Source organism: Phodopus roborovskii, unplaced genomic scaffold, assembly GCF_943737965.1.
Source record: "Phodopus roborovskii unplaced genomic scaffold, PHOROB, whole genome shotgun sequence".
Classification (NCBI taxonomy): Eukaryota; Metazoa; Chordata; class Mammalia; order Rodentia; family Cricetidae; genus Phodopus; species Phodopus roborovskii.
This window is the reverse complement of record NW_026126448.1, coordinates 3,917,043-3,936,395: the sequence shown is the minus strand read 5'-3', so window position 1 is coordinate 3,936,395 and position 19,353 is coordinate 3,917,043. Positions and strand designations below refer to the sequence as shown.

Sequence of the window (19,353 nt, the reverse complement as noted above, 5' to 3'; positions counted from 1 at the left end):
TAAGAACTCCTCCTCTCTGCAGTGTGAGACTCTTCTGGAGCAGACAAACATGCTGCTGTCTGTGTGCAGAAGCACACAGCAGCCCATAGTGACTTGGTCCTGGACCAGTAAGTTCCATGATGGAATGCAGACCTAATCTCTGTTTTTCCCACCCAACTACCCTGCTTCTACTTTTACATGTCTACTTCCTCTGATCACATTATCCATTATGGGAAATGATTTTTTTTCTTGTTGAAATATTACTTGTATTGGATGTATTGTTTTAAAGGGTTTTTTCTACTTGTCATTTAATCTCTGAGAAGTCAGAGATCCTTCTGAGATTTTTGCTAGTTTTCAAATATTCTATGGGAAATTTGATGAACAAGTTTATTAGCTAAAATAAAATAAGCTCTAAAAAGTTCTTGGAACAACACTGATTCTCATTAATTTACAAAGCATTATGGAGAGGCCCTGCATGTAACCACCGAGTTCTCCTACAAATCCCATACCCTCTTCCCTCCCATCCACAGTCAATCATCAAAACTTGGAAACTTACATCAGCACAATTTATGCACAAGGCTTTCCATATTTGTGTCACATGTAACTTCAGTGGGAATCAAGGTGAGTAATTAGTGCCTCAGCACAAAGGCCATTCAGATGCTACATCACTGTGGCCATTCCTGTCTCTTTCTCCCTTATCATCTGTACTAGTCTATCTTCTACTAGGTAATGAATACCTGAGATTAATAGAGTCATAAAAAGTTGTATTTGGGCCCTATTTTTGTAGTTTTTGGTCTGTTATCAGGTGTACTCTGCTTTTCAGTATCTTGAAGGGATTGTGGAAGACAATGATAAGAACAAGGGACAAAGCAAAGCTCTTCAACTGATAGCCAGAAAAGAAAGGGAAGAAGAGGAAAAGCTTGTCGCCAATACCAAAGTATCTCTTCCCCTAACCTAGGCTGCAATGTTTCCACCAGGTCCTGATATCACAACTTGGGGATCAACCCCTTAACACATCTTTGCCATTCATTTTAGGTTCTGACTTATGGTCAGAATCAGTCTGCTGCCAGTTGGGTATAACTTTCCATGTATAACTTTGTTAAAGTATCCTCTCTCATATGGTAATACCTGTGTTAGATAATGACATATTTTTGTTTCCACTCCAAACATATTTTTGGAGACACAGAAAAAAACTCCATTGGGTTTTCCCCATGTTTACACTTTCTATTATTTCTTTTTTTATATTCTAAAGGCCCTTATTCAGACTTTCTGCATAAAAAACTCTTTAAATCATTTTTTAAATAATTAGTCTGATGATAATGGACAATATTAGGTTTCTTTCATTGATGGAGAAATGTCCTTCTGTATATATGTTTCTTATTGGTTGATGAATAAAACACTGATTGGCCAGTATCCAGACGGGAAGTATAAGTAGGGCTACAAGATGAGTATTCTGGGGGGAGGAGACAGAGGGTGAGCCACCAGAGAGATTCCATGTAGCCAGCAAAGGAGTAATAGGCCCGAGCATTCTCTGGTGAATTTGGAAATACTTAGATTAATAGAAATGAGTTAAAATTAAGAGAGAGCTAGCCAATAAGAAGCCCGAACCATTAGTCAAACAGTTTATTATTAATATAAGCCTCTGTGTATTTATTTGGGACTAAATGGCTGCAGAACAAAAACTTTGCCTACATTTCATATTGAATATCTTGATTTCTTCTTAATTCTTGTAGAATATTTGGTGGACAGAGTGATCTGGGCTGACAGTACTTAAAATATTTAAAAGATGTCATTGAACCTTACCTGGCCTCCATGGTAATTTTCTATCCTTACTTTTCAGAAATTTTGACTATAATTTTTGACAGGAGTTTCCCTAGGTATTTCCTGTCTAAAATTTACTTGAACTCTCAAATATGTAGATTATGTTTTCCCCAAATTCAAGAAGATTTCAGTCAATTCACATGTTCTTTCTATCCCATGCTACCATGCTATCCTCTCCCTCTGTAACTCGATGTAATGGATGTTTAAAAAAAAGAAAGTTACTATAGTTCCATGGACCTCTGAAGATCCTCATTTTTCTTTTAAATCTGTTCTTTTTCTATTACTCACACTGAGTAATAGCTATTGTTCCATTCTCTCTATTGCACTGGGGAGAAGAAAGTGAGACCTCTGGGGCTTACTGGATAGACAGCCTAATCTACTCACTAAATTCTAGACCAACAAGAGAGACCTGGTCTGAAAAAAAAAAATGATGCACAAGATTGTCTTCTGGCCTCCACACACCCTCACCTACACACACGGAACACAAATATACATACTCATATACACACATACCCAAAGGAGAAGAAGGAAGGGATTGCTGTTAAGAAGTAATTAAAATCATGGCTTCCTGCTTCCCTTTGCCATCACCTGGTATATGTAGGGGGTAGATGTTTAGGTTTTATACTTGTCCTTTGTTGAGTGTATATATTTTCCTTTGATGTCTGGATGGCTTAGGTCAGCAATGTCTTGAGATTATATGCCTTGATAGACTGTTTTCCTAGCTCTTTTTAAATAAGAACTAGCTTTTAGGTGCATTCAAAAACAGTTCTGTTCTTGAAATTTCCAGGCCAAGAGCTACCCCAGCAGCCACTGCAGCACACAAAAGGCAAAGAGGAAGCCCAGGTAATATGGGTTGAATCATTTCTGAGGTACTCATGATCCCAGCTGCTACTCCTCCTCTCTTTAGCTATCTAAGTCTTAGTTTGCTTCATAAATAGTGACAAACTCTTTTAGCAGTACTAGAAACAAGAAGTGAACCTCCCATATCTTTTCTAAGAATTAGAAGTCTGCAATGCTTCTTTATCTTTTTATGCAATAATACTTAATTTTGAAACTTGGTTTTAATGTTGCAAATTAATATTCCTGAGATGAAATTTAAATGAAAGCAAGAAGACCATCACAGGGATCATTTTATAATGCACACACTTTTCTTTTTTTCAGTCCCAGGAACTGAAACTCCAATCTTACAGCCCTTCAGTGTCAATTCTCTTTTGTTTGTTTGTTTGTTTGGTTGGTTGGTTGTTTTTTTTTTTTTTTTTTTTTTTTTTTTTTTTTTGAGACAGGATTTCTCTGTGTGTAGTCCTGGCTGTCCTAGAACTTGATCTATACTTCAGGTTGCCTTCAAACTCATTGTGATCTGCCTGCTCCTACCTCCCAATTGCTTGGATTAAAGATATAAGCTATCACTGCACTATTCAGTTTCAAACCTTAATGATTTCCATATTATAGTTCTGCTACAATGCAAGCAGATGGCTTCCATTTTAAATGAAGGACACAGGTTTTGGAGAGTGTATGTAGCAGGAGCTTATAATCACTAACTCTGTAGGTTTTAGCTTAGGAGATAATTATAAAAAATGATGCAACAAACCTGAAAACTATATGATGTTATATCTTCTTAAAATATGAAAATTCTAAATACCAAAGAATATGGGTGTAATATTATAAATTGTGGGGCTGGATAAATGTATCAGTGCTTAAGAAAACTTGCTATGCTATCAAGATGCCTAGCGTTCCAATCCCAATACCTACACAGCAAGCTGGTCATCGCACAAATGCTGTAACTAAAGCTCCAAGGAATCTGAAGCCCTTGTCCATCATCTGTCAGTGCACTGCTACCAGCACACCTTCATCCTATTAATACCCAATACATTTTCTATTCAGTAAGACTGAGTCTCCTAAAATGGCAACAGCAATGCAATTTGATTTTACTGAGTTCCTAAGTTCCTATCTACTGCTAGTAGAAGTATAACTCCTTAGATTCCCTTATGACATGTGTCTCGACTTAATTCCTGCATAACTTTCCAAATACTGTCTCCTCATTCTTTCATGGTTCAATCATATTTTGTTTTGTTTGTTTGTTTGTTTGTTTTTGGTGCATTGAAAGGCAATGTTATCTCTCATTTTTAGGCTTCAAATACATTCTAATTTTTCATGTAAATGCCTCTACTTACCACTTATATTTTAGCTCTCAGAATAAATGATACTTCCTGAGAAAGTATCTTTATTCTTGTAGTAGATTAAGATTTTAAAAATCTTTGTGTGTGTGTGTGTGTGTGTGTGCAAGAGAGACAGAGACACACAGAGAGAGAGAGAGAGAGAGACAGACAGACAGACAGACAGACAGACAGACACAGACGGACTTAATGTGGGTTTCTGGGATTAAACTCAGATCACTGGACTTTTGTGGGAAAGTCATTTACTTGTTAAAACATCTTGTTATCCCTAAATTTAAATCTTAAATGACACTTAGGCTGCTGCACAGTTTGTACAGCATACTCCATCCCCCATTATACTAGTTAAAATATTTTCTTAGAATTATAGTTTTAGTTTTTAGTAAAACAGACTATATATTATATTATAACAATTTATACCCATTAGCCAACATGCTTTCAGTGCCTCACGTAGTTACATGGGCATTATAACTATTCAGTAAGCAGTATTAATAGGCAGACGAAACAGAGGAGGAATAAAGCTCATAAAACTCAGTATTAGGTAAACCAGGGGGGAATAAATAGGGAGTTTGAAATTTTGTTTTATTACCAAGACATTTTAGACACTTTAAAAAGTATTTACACATATATTTCACATTTGCTTTTTAAAAAATTAGCAATTTGCATTATTATAATTATTACTATTTACATGTTAAATTGTTGCTTTATTTTTTTGGGTCCTTCCAATTTGTACAGTCTGTGTTTGAAAGGAGGAGTATGGATTGAGAAAAGAAACAGACAAGAAACCAAACATAGAGTTGGGAGGCCATCAAATAAATACTATGATCAGCCCCAAGTTTATTGCTCCAAGTTCTTATATACTTCAATCAAAAGTGGGTAAGGATACAAGGAACAAACAAATGTAATTACCTCCTTACTACCCAAAATATCAAGTGACCACACCCAATACCAAATTTCCTGTTTTTCAGGTAAAACATTCATTAGCTATACCTTATGTCAAATATTCTGTTGTCTAGGCAAGACATACAGTAGCCACATTTTAGGCCAAACATCTTGTGGTTCAACCTTAATTGATCAAAAATAGGCTTGAGCTCTCTGACCTTAAGTCAAGATTGAATACAGCCACTCATTATGCACCTCCTCATTAAATCTTCTTCTTGTAGCCCAATTATTTTTTCATGTCCCATCCATAGATAATACAGTTGAAATACCAAACTTCTCCTTTGTTTACATGACACTAACCCTAACACTCCTTAATCCACATTATTCTTTATATACTTCATAATGTTTTCTAAGGATATACCTATAAGCAATTCACAAAAACAAAATCAGATCAGGTTCATATTTATCATTACAGAATCTAGCACATATTACAGAAAAAATAAAATTTAAGTAGAAATTACTTTTAAAGTTCATTCCAAACTTCTTAGTTTATTCTATAATCAAAAAGGAAATCAGAGAAGGTATGTAAGGCCAACCAAAGACCATACAACATCATGCTTCTTTGTGCTCCTTGTGTTTCCTTCCCCCACCATCCCAATGTTTTGCATATGGTTGAAAAAAAGCCCTTAGTTCATGAGCTTCTGGCAGGCATCACCATTAACTACTTGTGTAAATATTTCTATCCTCAATTTCTGCATATACAAATATACAGATACAAGACATCTAGAAGTGCCAGTTTCCAGCAGTGTTCACTCATAGTAAGCTTCCTTTTGGCACTTTCAAAAAATATTGATAAATTGTTAGTGAAAAACCCTAGTAGTAATCCTAGCAGACAATAACCATAGTCATAAAGAGGGCTAGTGTAAGAACAGAATTAATTATACTGCACTAAACAGTCATAGAATTTCCTACAACCTCACCATTTGCAACTAGATTTTTACTTTATCTCCTTAAACCAAGAAAGCACTGAGTGGTCATATATTTGCATGATGGCTTCTCAGATGTGTCTTTTCTTCAATTACTTTCTATAACAAACAGATTTCCAGGTTCAAGCTAAATCTAAAAGTCTTGGTATCACTAATAGGTCCTTATGAGGCACATCAAACGTATTTTAGATTAAAAAGCAAAAAAAAAAATTGTAGAGAATTTAACATCTATCCTAAGGAAAGAGTTTTTCCAAAAATTCAAAATGTATTTGTAGAGAGAGAGAGAGAGAAAGAGAGACTAAGTGAAAATCTATAGGTCTATAGGGCAGGTACCAAAAGGAAACAATTTTAGGTGTAATATTTTAGATAAAAGTAGTTGTAGGGAATGGGAGACTGAGACTGAGAGAAGGAAGCAGAAAGAAGAGAGAGAAGAAAGTGGGGAGGGACAAGGACAGGAGGGAAGAGAGAATTAGAGCTACCAAAGCTAACACTTGGAAAGGTAGAAAGCAATTACTGTTGCTGCATAAGATTTTAGCACACAACTTAGGAAAAATGCATGATGTTCTTCCAAGTCTCCCATGAACAGATGCATAGTTATATTGTTTTACTAGCTAGATGTATCCATCAACACACATGCCTGCCTATATTATTGTCTTCTTGACCTGGATTGAGAGACTCAAGTTGTGCTCTTTGTCTAAATCACATTGACAGAAAGACATCAAAAATACAGCTGTTTAATTGATTTGATGCAATAAATAAAAAACATGACCAGAGATTTTTTTTACCATTTAATAACAGTTTTTATAACTGTTATCAAAAGACTGCATTTTTATAAACCTGAGCTTCTCAAGCTAGCATTTATAGAAAATTGCCAAGCATCATTTGTAGATAAAAAGCACAATTCAATATTTATGAAATGCTAGTTTTCTATAAATACAGACATTTGGAGACTATCATCTCACTAGTCATTAAAATTTGAACAAGGATCAAAGCTAGAATAATATTAACATTTCCTTGCATTTGTATAGCATTTTACATATTATTAATAATAGATAACATTCATTGAGTGTATAGCAAGTGCCAGGGACTTTACATATAAATTCTCATAAGGTATTCAGTTCAGTGCCCAGAGCATTTGCTTAACACCTACTGTGTGACAGATGACTAATACTTGGTTTCTGTCTTTTAAAACTCTCATTTTGTTACTCTCAACAAATGTTGGTTTAATAAATAAATGAATAGATGGAGGATAGGATGAAGCAGTTTCAAGGACTTTTGAGGCAATATATAGATAACTAGGTCCTCTCTTAGCTTTAATGGCTTTGAAAAAATACTTAATTTTCCCTGGTCGCAACTTTTTCATTTGCAGTTTGCTATATTTAAAAATATTTATTACAAAAGTGTGAAAATGTTTGCATAAGAACAAGTTCTCAACAAATGCTGTAGTTACTAGTATTACTATTATTATCATCATTACAATCTCTCTCATTCTAACTCATCTCCTCCTTAGTATAGTGATGGGACAAATAAAACTCTAACATCTATAAAACTACAATGTGTATGGAAAATACCACCAAAACATACACACCAGAAGGAAGGAAGGGAGGAAGGAAGGAAGGAAGGAAGGAAGGAAAGAAGGAAGGAAAAAAGGAAGCAAGCAAGCACAGAAATACATCCAGAGTGTCCAACCATTTTTGTGATATGATACTGTCATCTGCAAATGTGTTGGACTGCATTCATGCTTATTCTGGGATTCATGTTGGGCACAGATTACATGCTGGGCTAAACTATCGTTTCCAATGTCTTCCTACATTACTACATATCATCTATATTTAGAGTAGATATAAGGAAGAGGAGTGGATAGTGGTTCAATTATAAATACATTTCCAAAGATATACAATTAAACAATTAAAATGAGACAATAATTTTATCAAACATCATAGCGTAACTCCTCTCATAAGCAAATCCAGATGTTGGTTCTAATAAGCATGGGAACAAGTGTCTAACATTCTGAAAGAATAGTACATAGAGCTCAGGTAACAGCCATCTAGAAACTCAGATTCATATTACTCAGCTATAGGAAAACTGGGTCCCAGCTATGCTAAGCGTACACTTTAGAAACAAGTCAGATTTTCTGAGAAAAAAAATGGATTACATTGGAAAATGTAATGGATTACATTACGTGGGTCACTTACCATTTCGGTCTGCTGGTAGATTTCACCATAGGTGCCATCCCATCTCTATAAAGACTCTTAGTTTTACTGAAGTTAACAATGTTGAAAATGACCCTCTGTAAAAGAAACAGAAACTTGTCAGAAGTCCCTGCTATACACACTGACACTTTTTGATAGTTAAGACAGAAAATCATAAGCAAGGTCAAAGGAAGCCACACAGACTAGCACCTCACAGTGCAAAAGTGGTCACTTATTGTGTACTTGTTTGTGATGGGTAAGCTTACAAATCTTATTCTTTTGGAATTCATTACTATAAATTCACCTTAATTAGTTTTGGAACCCTAAAAGACTGATATTTATTTCTAACACTAACACTTAGGAGTTTGTGACCTTGTGTTATGCGTTGTATTTGGAACTATCACAAAGACTTTATTCCATGAAATAAGTTCTCAGGAATAACTTGTGCTTTCTTTTCTCCACAGAGACTCAGCCACAAACCCCAACTCCAGGCATTTCAGACCTCTCTTCTGTTATTACATTAAGTCATCAAGAATGTCCAAGGCTGCTCCATTATTAATAACTTAGACCTGCTGGTTGTCAGTTCAATTACTTTTCCCAAGGTCTTGGCTACTATCTGATTTAAGAAAATCAATATCAATGGGACAAATGGCCTTTGAACCTCACAAGGAATAATCCTCTCTTTTCTTTTGAGATTTCAAGTGTCAAATCCATTTCCAGTGAACTTAGACTCTGTATTGTATATGCAGGAGCTAGATTGTCAATAAAGGGAAAAAGCTAATAAAGAAATGATACAAACAGACAAAGTGAAATAAAAGGGTAGAAAGTAAGTGGGATTCTTATTAATTATTAACATCTCACTATTACAAAACATCTCACATATCTTTAAAATTTTTATTTTGCTTAGATATTACATCCTGAAACAAACGTTGTATATTTTTGCTCACTTTTTACATAGAAGGAAAATTAAATTATACCTAGTAAGAGCCAGGTATATTGCCTTTATACCATGAAAAAAAAAATCTCTGAACTAGTAACTGACAGAATGGGGACTTAAGCTTCAGGTTTCTCTGATTGCAAAGGCCCATCCATACCTTTGCTGCAGGATTACTTAGCCCTAATATTCTTTCTCCAGCCACTTGCAAGAAACTACTTCTGCCCATCCTAAAAGGCATTAATTGGTAATGAAAATCAAATAATCAAGATAAAAAATCTTATATTTAAAAAGAAAATTTAACTAATGATCCTTAAGTCTCACTATGCACCTAATTTCCAGTTAATCATCTCATTCACATTGCTCTACCTTATAGATTAGAACTCCTACAAAAGTTTTGAGAACTATAGACCCTTAGACTCTAACCCCAGAGACCAAAATTTGAGCCATTTCTCATTTGCTTTGAGAGTAATTAGCTTTATAAGACAGACTATTTGTTGTTTCTCGTTGTGACATTTTGACTATCAGGCTGGTACATTGGGGGATTCGTTGCTAGCTGGCAGGCTTTGGTGGAATGTTTGTATTGTAAAGACTCTGGCCTATTCTTGATGAGCCCTTAATGCATTCCATTATGATAACACTTTAAAAGTGGTAGGAAGGTAAAAAGTGGAGCTTAGCTGGAGCGAGTGGGACACTGGGGATTTCCACAGAAATATGTATCTCTCCATTTCCTGTAAGGCAGGAAGTGGCCAGCCTCTTCTAATATGGTTTCTCTTGTTCTTGCTGTGCCTCACCTTAGGTTCAAAGGGACAGGACCAAGGGCACATGGCCTGATAACAACACAACTAAGAGGAACAATCAGCCACCCCCATAAAAAAAATACCTGAATAGGAATTTAGATTATGGAACTCTGGTATACTACAAACTAATTACCTACATGAATGCTTTAAACACAAGAGAGCACCTTCAACAATAATAAAGCCCCACTCAGCATCCTTAAAAAATGCAGTTTAATTTAAATATTCACCTCTCCGGTTAAAATGTATAATAGATGTTACTACAAGAATAATCATATTAAGCTATAAGAAAGCTGAAGAACTCCAGAATTAGGTACATTGAATAAGACATAAAATACTAGTGAGATATAAAGAGGAAAGAAATAAAACTAAACATATTTCATTAAAAATTGTCTAAAAAGAGACATAATAAAGTGACAAGGGCAAAATGGAAAGGGAAAACAGCTGAATATAAGGTCAGGGTTGTGAAAGCTACAAATATTCAGATTTGGGAATACAAGACCAAAGCAGGCTTCTTGAAAAAATATAGACAACATTTTGAAAGCAAATCAGAGAAAACACATGAGACCAGAAAACCACTGACTGACATCACTTCATAATAAGGGGAAAATCCTCTTTCAGGCAAACTAAACATACATTATTTTAGCTTCTCATAATCTAGATCCTTGCTTGTTAAGTGTTCTTTTTCTCCTACTTCTTCCTGATTTGGGGAGGGGAGTTATTTTTGCTTTTCAAAAAAGTGTGTGTGTGTGTGTGTACCTACGAATACAGGTATCTGCAGTCAGATCCCAAAGATTTGGAGTTACAGGCAGTTGCGAGCAGCCTCACATCCTGGGTTCTTGGAATTCAACTCGAGTTCTCTGGAAAAGCAGTATGCACTCCTATCTATTGAACTTCCTTTCCAGATCCCAAGTGCTCTTTTTCTTAATAAACTGTCTCTAATGCTACCACTATCCACAGGTACCTGGCTAGAGAAAGTCCTTATTCTGAGACACAAGAACCTGGAATTTCCAGTTGTCACCCAGAGTCCTCTACCTGCCCATGGCATTCTTTGTCTCTGTCTCTTTCTGTGTCTCTGTCTCTGTCTCTGTCTCTCTCTCTCTCTCTGAGTGTGTGTGTGTGTGTGTGTTGTCTCTGGGTGTGTATATCTAACAAAACTGACCATACCACAGGGAAATCCAACAAATCCACAGCGCTTAAAATAGTAACTCGTTGAGCATACATGCAAATATTCAGAAAGCTGTAGAGATTCAAATCTCATAACTGATACAATTAATCAATGATAATTTACAAATAATTATCAATAAACACATAAAAAGGGAATGTGAAACTTTTCAAGTAAATAAAGGATACCTATAAAAATTAGGTACGTATATGATCACAAAACAAATGTTACTTTAATTATTCTTATATCAAGTCATAAAAATAAAGGTATATTTCAAAATGATAGCAAGCTATTCATGTACTTTTAAGTGTTAAAACATCCTCTATAAGTTTTCATGTGTCAAAGAAGAAGTAGTGACAAAAAAAGGACATTTTTTAAAATTAGATGGTTAATTCACTACTACATATGAGAGTTGTGACACACAGAAAACACATTCCACAGACAGGTTTGACTGGTTTGTGTACCCAGTAGAAAACAAGAAGGTTTAGAGAAGTACTATGCTATGTAGTCAGCATACAAAGAAAAAACACTGGAAACATGTGTACCAGTTGCTTCCTCTGAAAATAGGAATTCTATTCAGGGTGTGGCCAAAAGCATTATTAAGAGAAATTATACTGATTAACCATCTCACATTAAGTTCCAAGGATTACCTTTACTCTGTGTGGCCAGAATTATAGGATCACTTGATGAAGAGGCAGAAGCAGAGGGAGATTCTGGATTTAGAGATGGCAGACCCAGCTGAGACCAAGTGTCAGGCACTGTTGTCAGACTTAAGCTCCAGCCAGGAAGTTAGAGGATTCTTCTCTGGCATCACTAACTCCCAAAGGTAAATATTTCCAAATATAGGCAAGACACTACCCCAATAAAATGCCAGCTTGTTAAGAGCAAAATGGGGGGGGGGCACAGAAATCCCTAAGTGGGTGAACTCCTTAGTGAACATGTCATTTTGACATAAGCATGGCTCTAATGAAGACTCTGAGACCAATTGGTCTATGATAAACTGACAACAGTATTAGCCATATGGGCCAGGCACAAGAGGAATGGCAAAGCCTTCCTTGTGAGTCTGGGCATGAATGCTTATGAACCATTGTTCAGGATGTGCAAAGAATAGCAGCTGCAGCTTCCTCCTCCCAGATGTTTACAGCCTGAGACTGATCACCTATCTAGCCTAGGAGACTGGATAATCCCTCCCCCTGTGCTGTATCTAACAAACAGGCTGAGGTTCCAGGTTGCAGTGGTATGGATGGGAGAACGCTACGTGATCCCTGTGTGTGTGTGTGTGTGTGTGTGTGTGTGTGTGTGTGTGTGTGTGCGCGCGCGCGTGTGCGTGTGTGCGTGTGTGCATGCATGTGTGTGTGTGTGTGTGTGTGTGTGTGTGTGTGTGTGTGTGTCTGTGTTCCCTTTACTTACTTCATTGTGGCCCCAGCCAGGCTGAACACAACCCATGTGGAACATGCAGCAGTAAGAGACACTCAATAGAAGCACAGACCAAGGCAAGTAAACTTAAGAACTTGAAGAAACAGTTGATTTGTACTAGGTTCATAGAAAGCTAATGTAACAGAAATAGAATCAGACATTAGAAGGTAGGAGGTTAGTTGCAAAAGAAAAATATTCTGAGAGTCTTAGGGAGAATAGAAATATTGAGTAATGAAATTATCTATAGCAAAGGGTCAATAAGTCCTATCACAAATGAAGAGAAATATATAGCGAAATGTAGAACAGAGATTTTTATTTAGACATATACAAATGATACAGAAAATGTCAAATAAATCAAAATGATTTCTGTTAGCTTAGGGGCCAAATCCTGATTGCCTTCTTTTTGTGAATAAAGTCATGCTCATTCATGAAAGTTGGCTAAGCTGCTTTTACAACATTGGCAGGAGAGCTGAACAGTTCTGCAGAAATTTATTAGCTCTCAAAGTCTAAATCATTTACTCTCTTATTCTTTATGGAAGCAAATTTCAGATCCTTGTTTCAAAGAGCAAAAACCAAAGTAAGGGCATGAGCAGAGGAATATTTGGGGGAGGCATTTGTAGTAGTACTTGACTTCTAAAATTACATTAATGGTTTGTGGAATGAAAGAAAATTAAAAAGGTATGAATTTATTCAATTCACTGTGAAGCAAAACCAGGCAAGACTTTCTGGAGAACAAAACAAGTGTAGCTCAGACTAAGCTACAAGCTGTGACTGAAATTTTCTAAATATTACCTATTTCTAAATATTACCCAACAATAAACTTCCATACTGACAAAATAATATAATAACCTGATCTGACATATCCTAGGAATAGAAATATAAGTCAAAAAATAAAAACCTATTAGTGTTAGTTACCATACTAATAAATTAGAAAAGAAATACTAAGTTATCCACAAATACAAGTAGAAAAGGTTACTGATATATTTGGTATTCATTCAAATGTTTACATATTCTTTCCAAAGGAGAAATTGAAGAGTACCTCATATTCCTTATAACATCTATTAAAATGTATAGCAATCATACTTATTGAAGAAATATAAAATATTACTTTTATAGTTAGGAAATAAAAATGTCAATAATGCTGCTTCTGTTAAAAATCATATTAAAAATTCTAGTGTAGTGTATTTTAAAAGGGTTCACAGAAAGATGGCCCTGTAGTAATGAGACCAGCAGTCTAATCTGAGACCTGAGTTGGGTCAACAGAGAAAACTCCTGCAAGCTCTCCTTCTCTACATACACACACACACACACACACACACACACACACACAGGCACACACACTTACATTCTCAAACTCATTGACATACTCACACTCAACACACACATCCTAAACAACTAACTAAATAAATAAACAAAATGTAGCATGAAATTAAAAATTTGATGGGAAGGTTACAGCATAATATTTTTTAGAATGTTATTTATGTGAATGATTATGTATCTGAGTATAGGAGCCTATGGAGGTCAGAAGACAGTGTCAAATCATCTGCAACTGGGGGTAAAAGTGGTTGTGTGCAGTGGAATAATCCTTCTGAATGCCGTGAACATGTATTATTCTCATTGGTTAATTGAAAAGCTGATTGATTGGCCTATATAACAGCAGGATTAGGCTAGGTGGGAGAGACAAACTGAAAAAATTGGAGTTGAGGGGAGAGGCAGGTCAGAGAGATACAAGCAAGCTGCCCAGGAAGCAAGGCATGCTAGAAGACAGATACAGCCATGAGCCATGTGGTAATACATAGATTACCAGAAATGGGTTAATTTAAATATAAGAGCTAGTTAGTAACAACCCTGAGCTATTGTCTGAGCATTTGTAATTAATATAAGCCTCCATGTGTTGATTTGGGACTAGGCAGTCAGGACAGGAAAACTTCTGACTGCTGTTGTGACCCATCATGTGTGTGCTTGAAACTCAACCCTAGCCTTTTGTAGAATCATCACTACTGTGAATCCAAGCCACATCTCCATACCAAGAATTAGGAAAATTTGAGACTACACTGGGGTATTTTCCAGGCTAGTTATTTCCAGGGTTATTATTTCCAAAATTAAAAAAAAAGGAAAGAGGATGAACAGCCAGAGGTGGAGGAATAGGGAACAGAGGATGAAGTGGAGGAGGGATAATGAATTTCAAAACACCACATAAATTCCAATACTAACTCTAAAGATGAAACAATGTTTTAAACCGACTCAGACCCCCTGAACGTGGGTCTCACTCAGAAGGCCTAGGCAGTCTAAGGGACTTCTGACAGTGGAACCAGGATGTATCCCTGGTGCACAAAAGGACTTTGGGAGCACATTCCTCATGGAGGGATACTCCCTTAACCTAGAGGCAGGAGGGAGGGCCTAGTCCTTACTCCAAAAACTTGACAGGTTTTGATGATCCCTCCTGGAAGGCAAACCATCCCTGTGGAATTGGGGGGGATGGGATGGTAGGGTGGTCAGGGGGCATGGAAGGGAGGGAGGAAGGGAGGGGGAACTGGGATCAATATGTAAAATAAATAAATAAATAAATAAATAAATAAATAAATAAATAAATAAAATTCTACTCTGGAAAATGTGAAAAATTAAAACAGATGTAGCTTGTACAAATTAGGAATTAAAACCCTAATACAGGCAAACAAATTATAATGAGAAGATAGTAAAATAAAAACGTCATGTCAATGAATTTCCAAAATTAGAATGAAAGCTCTAATGCCTATTAAGACAAAAATGTTCATTATTAAAGTTGACAGAGGGAGTTGATAGTTTAACTAGATAAAAAAGGCAATTGATTATATTATATTATCAATTTTATTATATATTAACAATTTTCTCATATAGAAAACTCAAAGTGTATCAAGTTTTACCAGAGAATTTGTCTAATGATATGACAAAGATAAGACATCAACACTGCACAGCATGCTCTAGATATTTGAAAGTGAGAAAACACCTTTTAATTTGTGCTGTATAACCACATAACTTTGACAATGAAATCTACAAAGGTTTTGCCACAAAAAGGGGAAAGTTACTCCCTTTGACAAAAACGTACACCAAATTGGTTACTTCTATCCAGTAGAGCTAGTGGGAATAAAACAATAAATTTAAACCATTCTAGGAATTAAATGCTTTAAAACTCTTAAATGGATCATAATATGTTTATAGAGAAAAAGAATTTACTTCAACTGTCAGAATGGTGCTTCATGATCTGCTCCCCCCTCCTTCTCCCCTCCTCTTTTTCCTACCTCTCTCCCCCCTCACCGCCATGCTCCCAATTTATTCTGGAGATCTTGTCCCTTTCCCCTTCCAGGAGGTGCAGGGTGTCCATGTATGTCCCTTTTAGAGTCCTCCTTATTTCCTAGCTTCTCTGGGATTGTGGATTGTAAGCCTGTTATCTTTTACTTTATGTTTAATATCCACTTATGAGTGAGTACATACCATGTTTTTCTTTCTGTATCTGGGTTACCTCACTCAGGATGGTTTCTTTTAATTACATCCACTTGCCTGTGAATTTTAAGATGTTACCCCCCCACCCCCGAGTAATACTTCATTGTGTAATCATAACACATTTTCTTTATCCATTCTTTGGTTGAGGGGTATATAGGTTACTTCCAGGTTCTGGCTATTACAAATAGTGCTGCTATGAACATAGTTGAGTGGATATCCTTGTGGTATTAATGTGCATCCTTTGGGTATATCCCTAAGAGTGGAATTGCTGGATCTTGAGGCCTTTTCCCTATGGAGGGATACTCTCTCAGCTTAGATACATGGGAGAGGGCCTAGGTCCTGCCCCAAATAATGTGACAGACTTTGATGATCCCCCATGGGAGGCCTCACCCTCCCTAAGAAGTGGATGGGGGGAGTGGAATGGAGGAATAGGTGGGGGAATGGGACTATGGGAGGGAGAGGGAACTGGGATTGGTATGTAAAATAAGATTATTTTTAATTTAAATAAAAATTAATTTAAAAAAAGAATTTGCCTCAAATGTCAAATAAAATCATTTGATAAAATGTAGGGCTCTTGAATTATAATTACTCCAGAAAACTGATTATAAGAACGCTCTTAATGTGAAAAAGGTTATCTATCCAAAGAAAATGTTTTAAAACGCAATTAAAATATCATAATTAATCATAAAAATCATAGTATTTTTATTATGTTTGGGGCAAAAAAAAAGTGAAAGCTATTACTACTGCCACTCCTATTCAGGATTTTCTACCCACAACAACAAAGCAATGAAAATAACTGCAAAGAATGGAGTTATAAAGACAAAAATAAAACATACTATATATACTGCCAAAATAATTTTGCATGAAGGATATCCCTAGACTCTTCTAGCTATTAGAATATATTAATACACACTCAGCATTTAAAAATTCATTATGTGTTTACAATAAAAAAATAAAAAAATTTCTAGGTATTTTATATTTATAACTGTTTCAAAAATAGTACATACCTATATATAAGTGAAAGCAAAAGTACAAAACTTTTAATCACAAAACTATAAAACATTAAGACCAAAAAGTAATAAATAAGTAGAATAACTTATTATTATAATTTATCTATTGGTTAAATTAGACTCAATGCAATTCATCAAAATCTCAGCACATGCTTATATATTTGTGAGTGTGTGTATGTGAATAAAATTTGATATCATTATAATATTTGCATGAAACTGCAGATAGCAAAATTTAGCAACTGTAAAGACATTTAATAATAATAAATATACTTTGAATTAAAATATTGTGGTTTATCTTATTTATTCATTAGAATGATGTAGTTTTATGGTCAATAGAGACAAAACAATAAATCAAATTAAAGAGTCTAAGAACATGTTCAATGTCTATCAGACATAATATTGTTGGTGAATATATGAAAAGTTGACTATTACTAAAAGGTGATAAGCCAATGGAGACATTTACAGAGAAAAAAAAAAAAAAAAAAAAGCTAAATGCCAGAGTTAAATGTAGTTTTCATCTCTTATCAAGGAACTTCTCCATGCAATGGATAGAGGCCATTGCAGAAAACCATAACCAATCAAAATGTAAAGTTGAGGAGCCCAGTCCCAATGGATACACCTACAAAACACTCCTTCTAATGATCAGGAAACTTTCTAGAAGAGGATGCAAAAAGAGTATAAGAGCCACAGAATCAGGGGATTTGATGTGAGATTGTGTCTCCGTAATTTCAGGAGGTACACCTACAGTCTCACCAACAAGACTTCCAAAATACAAGCTGAACAAGGAGAACAACAGTAGACATGCTAAAGTGGATAGGGTAAAGAGTACCACACCTCTATCCAAAGAACTACAGGCAACTAAGGAGTGCTGAGAATGAGAGAAATAGTCTTCCCCAGGGAAGAGCTTATGAATTGGTTATCTATCCGATACCAAATTGTTAGACTTGAAAACATACACACAAATAACATTATACAGACTGACCTGGTTATATTTAGAAATAAATATGTATACATATAAAATATTCATGCAATAAAAAAGGTCATGAATTTAAAAAAAAGCAAGAAGATGGATATAGGAGGGCTTAAAGGGAGGAAAGAGATAGATGTTGTAATTATATTCTCAAAACTTTTTGAAATACTCAGTCACAGTCTTTTGCAGATATACCAAAATTTTACTTAAAAGAACTGGAATAAAAATGTAACTAGACCTGCTGTAGAAAAAAAATGGAAAGGTCTCAACTATGTGGATATATGATCATCCTATTAACAATTGAGTTAAGATAAATCAACAAGTGAATTCCCTCTTTACCCAAGAAATTAGCAAAAGAATAGTAAATTTGAAAATATCAAGCAAGGATAATTATGTAGAAAAAAGACTGGTCTGAATACTGATGATGAATATACAAAATAAAATAATCTCTTTAAAAGGAAACTTGGCAATAAAGATGAAGATATTTAGAACTGTGACCCTGTATCTATATGCTACTAAGACATATTATACACTGAATAAGGAGGCACACAGGGGATAGGCACTGTAGTCCATTTGTTTACAAGAGTGAACAGCTAAACCACTTAACTCAGGAGAGTGGGTAAATTTTGTTTCATTGGCAAAACAGAACACCAGTCAGCATTTAACACGAATGCTCTAGAGGGACAATTAGCCAGAATTGTGTTTAATGAAAAGACAAAGCAAGCATCATAACACAGAATGATAGTATTTCAGTATAATATATGTATAAAAAGTTATGAAATCACATGTGAATAACACATTGATTTCAGATGCATGGTTGATTCTGGGAGAACATAACAGAAAGGGTCTTTATGATATAATGTTATATTTACCAAAGTCAATAAAAGAAAGCAAGACGTGAAGGCTGAAAGGGTTTGACTATTTTATAGATATTTAAGTTTTCCTAATAGAAAATGTAAATGTTTACTGTTAATTTCATTGGAAATCTTAGTATAAAGTGTGAAGTGCAGCATAATATGTCGTTTTCAAATGTTCACTATAGTGTTTTCCTAAATAAGTGATTCTTCTTTTTAGAATTTTAAATGCTGTCTTTATAAATAATAACATTTTGTATGCTAAGTTTCTTATTCCTGAGCTTCTGTTACAGTTTCACAAATCTGTGTTTATTCTTGGGACAGTCCACCATTATATTCATAATTATACTTCAATGATACATTTCAATGATAGGAAATGGTTTCTCTCACACCCAGTGAAACTTCCTAAACCATTCTATTTCATTATTTATTGTTATATGTTATTAGTATCTTTAAGATAGTCAGATATCATATTTCCTTGATATTTTTTCATAGTTTTTCTTTTTTTAATAATTTTAAAACAACTAAGTGTAGATATATATATGATCACTAGGAATACATAAATTTTAAAATGAATTTGATTGTTTAGGTTAGTCACTAGTAGTTTTCATATGAATATTACTAATAATTCCTTTTGAAACAACTAATTCTTACTACCTTATTGTGGTGACAGACCAAGGAATAGCGTAATGGAAG

At 35.1% G+C, this 19,353-nt stretch overlaps 1 protein-coding gene across 1 annotated transcript in view; it reads right to left on the bottom strand.

Moving 5' to 3' along the window:
• Positions 1-19,353, bottom strand: part of Agbl4 (AGBL carboxypeptidase 4) — a 1,068,750-nt gene that overhangs the window by 642,716 nt on the left and 406,681 nt on the right. The window contains exon 4 of the mRNA XM_051188468.1: positions 8,035-8,129. Coding sequence (XP_051044425.1) covers positions 8,035-8,129 — 95 coding nt within the window. The remainder of the gene's footprint in view (positions 1-8,034; positions 8,130-19,353) is intronic.